The following is a 10412-nucleotide window of genomic DNA, read 5'->3' as shown; positions in this document are numbered from 1 at the left end:
CCTTTTTGCTACCGCCAAGGTCTATGGCGGTAGGGTGTAACAACCTACCGACAGAGACCTTGACGGTAGGAAATATCCCTACCGCCAAACAGACTAGCAGTAGCCTGTACAACCCTACCACCAAGGTGTTTGGCGGTAGGCAAGAGCACGCACTGTGTTCAATATTTAGCAGGATTTTGCGGTAGGGCATGCAACCCTACCGCCAAGGACCTTGGCGGTAGGCTGTTACACCATACCGTCATAAACCTTAGCGGTAGCAAAAGAGTTAGATCTCGAAAAAATTTCAAACTAGGATCAGATCTCGAATAGGATTGAGAAAATGATCACGAAATTTGTCCTCGTACGACCAATCTACCGGACATGGTAGTGCCCCTGTTCACGCGGTGCCTGTGTGGCCGACATGCAGGTCCGCACGCTCTGGCAAACCGCGAGGCTGTGCTTGTCCGCTACCTCCTCCTCTCGAGTCCTCTCCATGTCTGGTAGTTGCCCCGCGACCGTGCGGTCATTTCCCCTTTGCTGCCCTCTCCTATATCGTCGGCGTTGCGTCGCCATCGCCGTGCCCGTGACGCTAAGCTCTCTGCTCCTCCATTGTCCGTCGGTCGGCCAGAGCTTCTCGACCGCTCCCGAGCTCTCCCTCTACTATAAATAGCTTGGCCGCCCTCCTCCGCAGCTCGCCGATCTCTTATCGGCCCTCCTAGTCCACCGGAGCCCCTCCACCTCGCCTCTGTCCACCACCGTCCATCATGGCCGCCTCGGCCTCGGCCTAAATTTCGGCCAGCCGAGCTCCTCCTCCACCCCCTGACCCCACCATATTCTTCCCCACACGCCGGCGCACCTCCCCATCCTCTCCACTCCTCGCCGGAGTAGCCATGGTTGTCGCCCCCATGCTCGGCTGCCGCCACCGCTGCTCTTTGTCCCCGCGTGGCGTTGCCACTCCGCCCCTCCCCGGCGCCCGCAACCCAGCCCGTTGGACGCGCCTCCTTCCCTCGAGCTCGCCGGTGCCGCCCACTCGGCCGGAGACCGCCGTCGCCGGCCGGGCCGTCGTCAGCCAGAGCCTCCCCTGCTCCCTACTCTGTTTCCATCGGGGGCAGGGTGAGGAGGAAGAAGACATGGGCCAGGCGAGCCCCCTCCTCCCCGCGGGACCCCACCCGTCAGCCCCTCCGCGTTGACCCAACACGGGCCACGTCAGTAAGTGGAAGCGTATTAGAGAGAATACGTTTTCCTCCTGTGAAAACGTCTTTTAATTCGTCTTCAGTTCAAAATACGCTTCTCTGTTCTGAAAACGCGTTCTCAGAAAAGGCGTTTTCTGTTTTTCAGCCGGGGACTTGTTTGTGGAGCTATTTTTACACATTGTTCCCTAATCTTCCACCGCTCGTATCTTCGCGACTCTAACTCCGAATCAGGTGATTCCAAAGCCCACGTCTTCGTCTCATCGAGCCTGATCTGTTGGTGTCATTTTCACTATGTGTTCGCATACTAGAAATGACCATTTTGCATTGTTGAGGAAATCGTTAACTGGTAGCTGCTCGGTCGGCCGGTGAGTAGGGGATTAATAGGCTAACCGGCAAGTTAATCGGCCATTTAATCAATTAATCGGATGGTTTATCGGGTAATCGGCTACTCGGGGACCCTATGAGTAGGGATTAATCAGCAAGTTAACTGGTTAATCGGATGAATTCTTGAACAGGGCCATTTTGCCCTTGCCCTTATCTAGCCCCCTCCGAGAGAGAATATTTTTTGGCGAATCGTTCCGCGACTTCACCGCACTTCTTCCTGGAGTATTCTTCATCCCCAGGCAAGCCACGACATCCACTTACATGATGGATTTGCAGTATTCATGGTTTTTACATGAATGTTTAATAAATGTTTGCTCATTTACTACTGATGTTGCTATTTCGGTTATGCTTGTGGATCCCTGCTTATCATCATGCTATGCTTTTATGCACTCTGTTAGTTATATGGTTAGTTGCTAGTAGTATTGTTCTCGTATTTCATGCTGGTATTTATGTCAAGCTAGTGATAGTGATGTTCATCTGATGCATGATTATCGTCAGTTATGAAAATTATCTGTGATGTGCATGATCATCGCTATGCCATGTCCATCTGCATCCAGTAGACTAAGTGCTTTATTATTGTTGATGCTAAGGTTGCATATGGTTATAACCCCCATCCATGTTCATGTTAATATCATGCTCGTATGCATTGTCGTTTCATCATGTTTATTATGGCTCAGCTATTTACTTATCAAAGTTTAATCGAATATTAAATGAACTTGAACACCTGTTGGCCGAGTCTATTGTCATGCCTCTCGTCGGTGCCTCCAACTAGGGAAGGTTATGTACGCGCGCTGCCCTGGCCCGGTAGGCGGTGATAACCATGTGTGCCCGAGTTGTTTGCGCGCTTTTGTCCCCGTTTGGGACCGTTTATGTTTTGCCACGATGGTGGTCATTGCGTGTCACGAGGTGACATCAGGGTCACCCATGAATTAGCCCGAAGGCGGGTTTGTCAGAGTGGCTGGGAGAGTGTCATGCAATAGATTGGTTTTGTCGGAACGCCGTTGGTCCACCCGAATGGAGCACGAGGCCTTGGGTTCCGTAGTGTGGGTACAGTGTACTAACCTCTATGGAGTGCATAACATATCGATAGCCGCGCCCGTGGATATGGGCCCATTTCATAGTAGGTCACACTATGGGCCAATAGAAATAATAACCTGCTTAATGATAACCCTAGTCCGATGAGGAAAGAAGTTTGTTGATCTTTATGTGATCGTGAGAGGATCACAGTGGTATCGTTGATACCGAAGCTGGTTGATGTTTGTGGTGTTATGCGATAATCACGGGTAAGGATCAAGCTCCTTGTGGTCAGGTAATGATTACTATGGTATTGTTAATACAAAGCTTGATTTGATCCTGAGGTGATCGTGTGATGTCCATGATGGTAAGTGGTACATGTGGTGGTTACGAGGTAACCCCGAACAGAGTAAGTTGAATCATGATAGTTTAAACATGTTGCATGCTAGCATCATCATGTTCATAAGTTCATGCCATGCTTATAATGTGCTAGTGGTATCATGTTCCTCATTGCTTTAACTTGTAAATGCCATGATATTGTTTGTCTGGAGTGCTTTTGCTTGTTGTGAGCTTGTGAGTACATTCAAAGTACTCACCTGGCGTGTCATGCCAGTTTGCAGGTCATGCTGTGTTTGCTTGATTCCCGAGGATCCCAAGTTTGCGAGCTAGGATACGCGTTCCAGCCAGAGTCCCTGCGGAGTGGAGTCCATCGTTGTCGCCGTTGTTTCGCTGCTAGAAGATATTTCGCTACTATGAGTTGTTCTGTTGCTAGCATAGAGCAACCTTGGCAGGCGTTGTCGTGGTTTTGTCATGGCAGATGTCCTAAAGAAAGGACTTAGTCGTGGAGCCGTCGCGACGGGTTAGCTTAAAGGGGTTAAAGCGGACAAGGGACGCAGAGAGTTTATACTGGTTCGGCCCCTTGCGATGAAGGTAAAAGCCTACGATCCAGTTGTTGTGGGATTGCTTGGGTTTCGATGACCAGGGAGCGAATACGCTTTGCCTGGGTCTCGAGTTGTTTTCTGTTGTCCCTAAACCGCCGCCGGGTCGTCCCCTTATATACATGGGTTGACGCCTGTCGGTTTACAGGGTTCCGAGGCCGGCTCATAAACGTGTCCGGCCCGGTCTCTACTTATTTCTGCCTTATAATACAAGCTTACATATCAAGGTCGGTTTATGACTACATGCCTTAATCCGCCTTTGGGCCCTGGGCCTTCATAAAGCGTCAACATCTTTGTCTTCATGGGCTTCAAATATAATAACTCATTATAGGGATAACCCGGCCTCGCCTGGCCGGTTTACGCCCAGTAGTAATATCCCCAACATTAGGCCCCAGATTGATTTGAACTGGTTCATGTCAATCTCCAATACTTGAGAAGATTTCTTCTTCAGCACCTTCGCATTAGTCTCGTAAACCGCCATGACGTCATCTTCTAGGATCATGATAAACCGCCATGACGTCATCTGTTATTAAAAAATTGCATATAGCTCACCTTCATTAATAAACCTCCGACAATTGAGGCGATAGCTCCGCCACATATCCAATTTTTGGGCTCCTCAATTTTCGCGCTTGTCACTTATCCCTTTGCCTTTATAAATAGGACCAGGGGTCCTTTCCATTTTTCCCCGCGTGCCTCTTCGCATCGTCTTCTTCCTCGCGCCGACCGAACCTTCGAGCTCTGCCGCCGCCGTCAATCTTCGCATCTGCCTCAACAATGGATGCTACATCAACCTGTTCGTACCAGAAAGCCGCGGCGTCTCTCCGCTGTTCCTCTGTCATTGGTAAGCCTTCTCTCCCTCCACCCTAGATCTTACCATTAGGTTTTGTACTTATCGGAGTTCTTCGAAGTTCTTGGAGCTGTTCTTCCTTGTTCCTCTTCAGTAGTACCAATGGCGAGTTAGATCTGATATTTTTCAGTGCCCTTGTAGTTTAAACTCCTTTTTCCATATTAGGGCATCTGCTTTATATAAAACTCATCTGAACTTGCTAAACTGTTCGAGCACTTGAAATTAGGTCAGAATATATTTTGATTTTCCAATGCACGACATATCTGAAATTACTATGCCAGGCTGTGAAACTTGTTTTTCCTTCACTTACACATCTTAGATCTGTATCTTCAATACCAGATTAGGTGGTTTAATCTCATAGAAAAATGATGATTCGGTAGGTACCATTAGTCCCCTGTTGAACCGCCAATGCATTTATCTTTGCACTTTCTCCATTGTCAGACTCCGGTTTACCAATAACAAACTCCGGTTTAATAACATGCATATATCCTTGCACCGCTTTATAGTTGTCCATTGTGAATCTTAAACCGGCAATAATCATGTTTCAGCTTCCCATTGAAATGGTCAAGCAAGTCTATGAATGCAACTGGGTTCCTTCTCGGGTCACTGAAGACCAGTTAAACAGATGTGTCGCAACTGTCTCTTTAGCCAAGAAAGAGGTCATTCACTGGAGGGCCCCTGGTACGGAAAATCCTCCTGAACCCAAGGATGGAGAAGTAATCGTTTTTGTTGACCATCTGGGTCGAGGCTTTAGCCCTCCCGGTTCAAAATTCTTCCGAGATGTGCTTGCCAGTTTTCAGCTTCACCCTCAGGACATCGGTCCAAACTCTGTGTCCAACATCTGCCATTTCCAAGTCTTTTGTGAGGCTTATCTTCAAGAGGAGCCCACAGTTGAATTGTTTAGGGATTTCTTCCACTTAAACCACCACACAGAATTTATAGATGGACCCAATACTGAACTCGATGGAATGGCGGTTCAAAAAAGGAAGGAAGTCAGCTTCCCTCACGCCAAGCTTCAAAGTCACCCCAAGGAGTGGAACCAGACATGGTTTTATTGCAAAGACACATCTCCAACTGATGAAAATCCTTTACCGGGTTGCCACCCTCACTGTCTTAGCAATACACATCCCTTTCCTCAGAGGCTAACTGCCAAGGAAAGGGCCACCTATGCCCCACAACTGTCAAAGCTTAGAGCCTTCATGGCGAATGGTTTAGCAGGTGTTGATTTTTCTCGTTGTTGGTTAAGCTGGAGTATTCTGCCCTTAAGCCGACGCCCCGGTTTAATGTGTGAATACACCGGGAGCTTGAAGGACCCTCAATGACACATTGATATTCAGCTTACAGATGATGAAGTTACCGAGGCTGTGAAGAAGATGCTGAATGAACCAGAGGCTATTTGTAGCCAGACCGGATTAAGTCCTTTCTGTACCTCCAACAAACCGCCAGCTGTAAGAATCACATGACTTCTTTGCTTTCAGCTTAATCCCTTGAAATACTCTCAAAATTTTGTTCATCTTTGCCAGGGTGATGATCCGTTCTGGAAGAAAAAACCACAGGATAAACCGAAAAAACCACAAGACAAAGCGGCAAAGCCACTTCGCCCGAAGACCAAGGTTGTTAAAAAACCTGCCAAGAAAAGGACCACTGCGTCTTTCGAGCCAAATGCGGATGCCGATGTGGCTAATTCGGACTTAGAGGTAGAACTTGATTCTCTTGGTTCATTTTTCATACACCTCATTGACAATGATTATTATCAGGACGACGCTGAAAGCAGTCAAGCCGACGACGTAGAGGTAATTATCCTTTCCCCCGGTTCAGATCCTGTGCCAACCTTAAAAATCCGCCGAGCAAACCGGAAAGTAAAATTTTCTCACCCCCTTGCTTACTTGGACCCAAACTTTCTTTTGAAGACGCAACAACACGAAGCTCGCCGCACAACCCGGCACAATGGCCAAGTAGTTACCTCCGCCGGTTTACCGAATACTCTGGATCGGAAACGCCGATCAGAGGTCTCTTATACTCTTGACACTTCTTGCCCCAAGGCGGGTTGTTTCCGTCAGCCTCTTAACCCGTCTGATTCAAATTATCAGGGTACTTCCCACTCATCTTCTGGCGAGTCATCAACCACAAAGCTTCCACCCCTCAAAACAGTTCCTGGGTGAGTCATACCTTTAATTTTATTTTCAATGCCTTATGCTTGACACAATATCTTGACCTTTTATATTTGTTTTTCTCAGTGCCAAACCAAGACCCAGAAAGAAGGCTCGGCTAACTAAACCGGCTGACGATAATGTGGTTGTTGAACCGGAAAAGACTCTAGACCCGGAAGAAACCAATGCTGACGCCATGCTTAATGATCCGCCGCCTCAAGGCCATGACTTCTTTGCTGAACAAGTATAAGTTGACACCACAAGCCATGCTGACAAGCCGACCAGCCCTGTCCGAACTGATGATAAACCGGTCAGTCTAGCTAAGGATACTAATAAACCGCCCACTCCAGTGAAGGATGCTGATGATAAAGAGGTTGATGTTATGATTACTAGCTTTGGCCATACCGCTCCTGGAAATCCTGTCGCTTTATCCAAACACAGCGCCAAGGACGAACTTTCTACCATGGGCAAAGGCAAATGGAGCATAGATCTGTGAAGTTATGCTCACCTCAACGCCCAAGACATTCATTCTGGTTTTTTAAACCGTCTGTACGCAAGCCGCGACTTTGAAGCCGGCTTAGTAAATCTAATGAAGGAGCAATATGAGGTAACTACATAACTGTTTTTCTCTTATGTCCAATTGCAAATATCAACTTCAATAGCCCCCAAGTGACGGTTTATGATACCAATCTGAACCGGGACTTTGTAATATCTCAATTTTGCATACTTAGTCTCCGAGGGCCAGTTTAACTTATGAAGATGAATTGGGACTGTGTAGAAGAAAACCCACAATGTCACTTTGATCAAACATACATTAGCCCCCAAGTGCCAAGAGCAATACTTGTATTGTGCTTGGGACTTTGCAGAAATTTCTGACCCAGAGCAAATATGCATTAGCCCCCAAGTATCAGGTGCATAACTTGTTATGTGCTTGGTACTTCAAATATGTACTATCAACTCATTATACGTCTGTCTCTTATAGGCTGAGCTGAGCAAAAAGGAAGCTCAAACCGCTGATTTGCAAGAAAACATCAAGTCCCAGCAAGCCGAAACCTCCAAAGCCAAGGATGAGTTGTTCGGCGCTTTAGCTGCTATGGAAAAACTGAAGGAGAGTTTCAACAAAGAGCGGGCGGATTGGGACACAGAAAAATCCGCTTTACAAAAAAGAGCCGAGGATGCCGAAGCCGCTCTTAAACCGGTGGTAGATGAGCTGACTGGCGTAAAGCGGCAGATACATGCCATGACTACTGCTGTGTTCGGTAAACATCCTTGCTTTACACTTTTAACATATCATCCCATACGTTGCCGGTTTACTGACGCTTGTAATGATGCAGGAACTCGCATTGGTCATCTGGGCTCTGACGTACAGAAGAAGCTGAAGGCTCCCTACACTTTGATAGAGCAGTTGTATACCAGCGTGCAACGAATCATCTGCACTGCTTCTCACAATAAACCGCCCCCAACGTTAATCAAGGATACCTTAGAAAGGCTGTCTATGCTGCCTGCCCGGGTAGAAGAACTAAAGAGATCAGCTGCAAGGGCTGGTGCTCTGAGCGCACTAATCCGGGCAAAGGCATGGGTGCCTGACCTTGATCCGGAGGATGTCAACAAAGGCTATCCGAGCTTAAAAGAAGACGGGTCAGAATTTAGAAATGAGGACCTCCAAGCCATGAACCGGGAAGTACGTCCACTGGCTTGCCAATTAGCTGAAGAAGCTGATCTTTCACATTATCAGGTGAGTTATGACATCCACAAAAAACGGGTTGCTGCAACAACTCCAGAGGTTCAAAATCTCATCCCGCCAATTCGTAAGCATACCTATGCCCCTGACATTGAACCGTCCACCCTTATAAGCAACGAAGCTGTGTTCCAAGCCCTAACTGGGATCGACTGGACAACTATTGACTTCCATCCGCTGGGTAGAGACGAAGAGGATGAACCGGCGCAAGATGATCTGCAGCTGTCAGGTCAAGCTGGTGATGAAGCATGATCTAGAAGCCGGTTTAGCCTTCCACATGCCATAACAGTTATCAAAAGACAATTATTCTTTTGGGCACTTAAACGCCTTGTAATAGGCTAGTTAAAACACTTGGTCTGCTATGCCATCATGCATATTTATCTATGCCTGACATTTTTGCTAATCCACCATACTTAAGACATATGATGTTCATAATCCATAGCAATTTATTCAAGCTATCCCTGCAGACAAGAAGTTTAAAGCGCCCTGGCGGTTTACCGCCGGACGGGTCATGATGCCAGATATATAGCCAAGGTATATAACCAAGGTCATAAAAAGATAATCAAAATATAAAAATAATTGATACTTGTGACCTTGAGTCATAATGTTGGCTGACCAACTTTGAAGTGAGGGTGATAACCCTAACCTTGAGTAACAGTAACTCCTTTCATATTGTGCCGGTTTATGATAAAACCGTTCCGGGTTGTGATGAACACCGATTTATCCAGACTCATTTCTAGTGACTCATAGTCGAAACCAGATCGGGCTAATAGTCTCCGGATTATGACTGATCATATACTGACAATTTGTAGTAGAAAGTCAAGCCGGGTTAATGCATGCCGGTCTATCAAATTTTTTTATAAATCTCATCAAAGGAGAAGAAAAAACTTTTCGAATAAGAGTAGATGAAAACTTGTAGTCGAGGCTTTTCACGGGCTGCCAGGCCCCAAATGCGAGGCTTTTCATGGGCTGCCAGGCCACTGAGTTAAACCATTTTACAAAGCCTTTTAAGATGGTCCTCAATCCTTAACCAATCGTCGTTTTAACTTGACAAGTTTAGGTTCTTATAAGAGTAACTTGTCAAAGTTCGACGGGTCATACCAGGTTTACCTGGGCAGAGTGACTTACTTAAGAAGGCAGGCTAACCCGGGGTTTTAGGTGTATACACCAGGCTTCCAAGCCGTGGCTTGATAGCCTATTACAAGTGTAGATTCTTTGTTCATTGCGACAACAAAGAATCCCCAAGTAACATTTTGAGCTGTGGTCAGTGGGTGCCTATGTTTGAGTTGTTGTTTTGCAACACTCTCTTTTGCCCCGGAGTAATTTGGCTTTGAGCCGATCAAGAGGTGTGACTATGGTTCGAATACGACCAAGCCCCCAAGTGATATTGTGGCATTGCGCCGATCAAGAGGTGTAGCTATGGTTCAAATGCAACCAAGCCCCCAAGTGATTTTTACATAAATCTTTGATAAGCTAAATCAAGGGGTAAACCGGACGCCGCTTTATGAACAGAAGCCCCCATGTAACCACACATGATATAAGAAAAACAACAGATACCCTGCTTTAGCCGAGGCTCCGGTTTATTATATTAATTATAATATATACATTGTCATAACTATGTACATGAGCAGAGCCTATGGCTCAAGTATAGTAAGGCCGAAGATGAGCAATATTCCACGGCCGGTGGGTCTCCTCCTCCGATTTACGTGAGTCTTTGCGCTCTCGAACATCTATAAGGTAGTATGACCCGTTGTGCAGATTCTTGCTGACCACAAAAGGTCCTTCCCAAGGTGGGGATAACTTGTGCATATCCGTCTAATCCTGGATGAGTCGGAGCACCAGATCGCCTTCTTGAAAAGTTCCGGATCTAACCCGGTGGCTGTGATAACGACGCAGATCTTGCTGATAAATTGCTGAACGGGCTGCTGTAATGTCACGCTCCTCATCCAACAGGTCAAGTGCTTCTTGTCGTGCCTTCTCATTGTTAGCTTCGACATATGCCGCCACACGAGGCGAGTCATGACGGATGTCACTAGGGAGAACCGCCTCCGCTCCATAAACCATGAAAAAAGGCGTGTAACCCGTGGATCTGTTGGGCTAGTATTGATGCTCCATAACACAGAAGGTAACTCTTCCACCCAACAACCCGGCGTCCGTTGCAAAGGAACC

General features: G+C 47.0%; 1 protein-coding gene across 15 annotated transcripts; it reads left to right on the top strand.

The window, feature by feature from the left end:
* The first annotated feature begins 337 nt into the window (after window positions 1–337).
* LOC125539233 lies at window positions 338–8619 on the top strand. 15 transcript variants are annotated; one of them, XM_048702626.1, is made up of 8 exons: window positions 338–1184; window positions 1318–1403; window positions 3184–4349; window positions 5693–5803; window positions 5879–6513; window positions 6593–7112; window positions 7488–7764; window positions 7840–8619. In XM_048702626.1, exons 3-6 carry the CDS (start codon window positions 4287–4289, stop codon window positions 6753–6755), a joined length of 972 nt encoding a protein of 323 aa, XP_048558583.1. In that variant the 5' UTR covers window positions 338–1184; window positions 1318–1403; window positions 3184–4286; the 3' UTR covers window positions 6756–7112; window positions 7488–7764; window positions 7840–8619. The 15 variants fall into 15 exon arrangements, with proteins under 15 accessions (XP_048558583.1, XP_048558581.1, XP_048558582.1 ...); XM_048702624.1 differs by having other exon boundaries at window positions 339–1188; XM_048702625.1 differs by having other exon boundaries at window positions 343–1188; window positions 4169–4349.
* Window positions 8620–10412: the final 1793 nt, after the last annotated feature.

Source organism: Triticum urartu, chromosome 2 (genome assembly GCF_003073215.2).
Source record: "Triticum urartu cultivar G1812 chromosome 2, Tu2.1, whole genome shotgun sequence".
NCBI lineage: Eukaryota > Viridiplantae > Streptophyta > Magnoliopsida > Poales > Poaceae > Triticum > Triticum urartu.
This window is presented reverse-complemented; position numbering and strand designations above follow the sequence as displayed.